Source organism: Sinocyclocheilus rhinocerous, unplaced genomic scaffold, assembly GCF_001515625.1.
Source record: "Sinocyclocheilus rhinocerous isolate Xijiao unplaced genomic scaffold, SAMN03320098_v1.1 C35611732, whole genome shotgun sequence".
Lineage (NCBI taxonomy): Eukaryota > Metazoa > Chordata > Actinopteri > Cypriniformes > Cyprinidae > Sinocyclocheilus > Sinocyclocheilus rhinocerous.
In genome coordinates this window covers 1-549 of record NW_015757508.1, presented here as the reverse complement: position 1 = coordinate 549, position 549 = coordinate 1, and the positions used below count along the sequence as shown (strand labels likewise).

The following is a 549-nucleotide window of genomic DNA, read 5'->3' as shown; positions in this document are numbered from 1 at the left end:
GTGTATAAGAAATAACATTAACTGTACCTTCACTGACTTGACTGCTATCTGTCGAGTGCTTGAAATCTATGATCTTCTCCACCAGTTGGTTGTAGCTGAGTTTGCCCACTGCAGACACCACCTCAGGACTCTGAAGCAGAATGGAGCACTTGTATTGTTGTTTGGATACACAGAATTCACACGTTATATCATTTTTCTGCTGACGTACCTGTGGGTCGACAAGCCAGCCGTGGTAGAGCAGAATGTCAAGCAAATCAAAGACGATGCACTCAGGAGTGTACTCAAAATCCGACACACCTGTAAAACGCACATTAACGTCGAGGCCTGTGGACAACTTTGGCAGCACAGCCATCGTGTCGCTCATGTTCTGTGAAGGGAATGAGAAATGCAATTAAAAACAAAATCTTCGGAGACAAAAATATACACAAATGCATACAGGCTAATTTATGACGGTTATGTTATTGGCCTCAGCATCTGATATATTGAGATATTTGGGTCAAGTGGAAGATAGTATGAGTAATATTTACCACAAAACATGCTGACTGCTCT

At 42.1% G+C, this 549-nt stretch overlaps 1 protein-coding gene across 1 annotated transcript; it reads right to left on the bottom strand.

The window, feature by feature from the left end:
• Positions 1-27: 27 nt before the first annotated feature.
• On the bottom strand, positions 28-374 carry LOC107734983 (protein FAM63A-like; the record flags this gene model as incomplete). Its single annotated transcript, XM_016546830.1, has 2 exons — positions 209-374; positions 28-130 (listed from the first exon to the last, which is right to left on the bottom strand). Coding segments are annotated over exons 1-2 (259 nt in total), but the record flags the coding sequence as incomplete, so codon positions are not given.
• Positions 375-549: the final 175 nt, after the last annotated feature.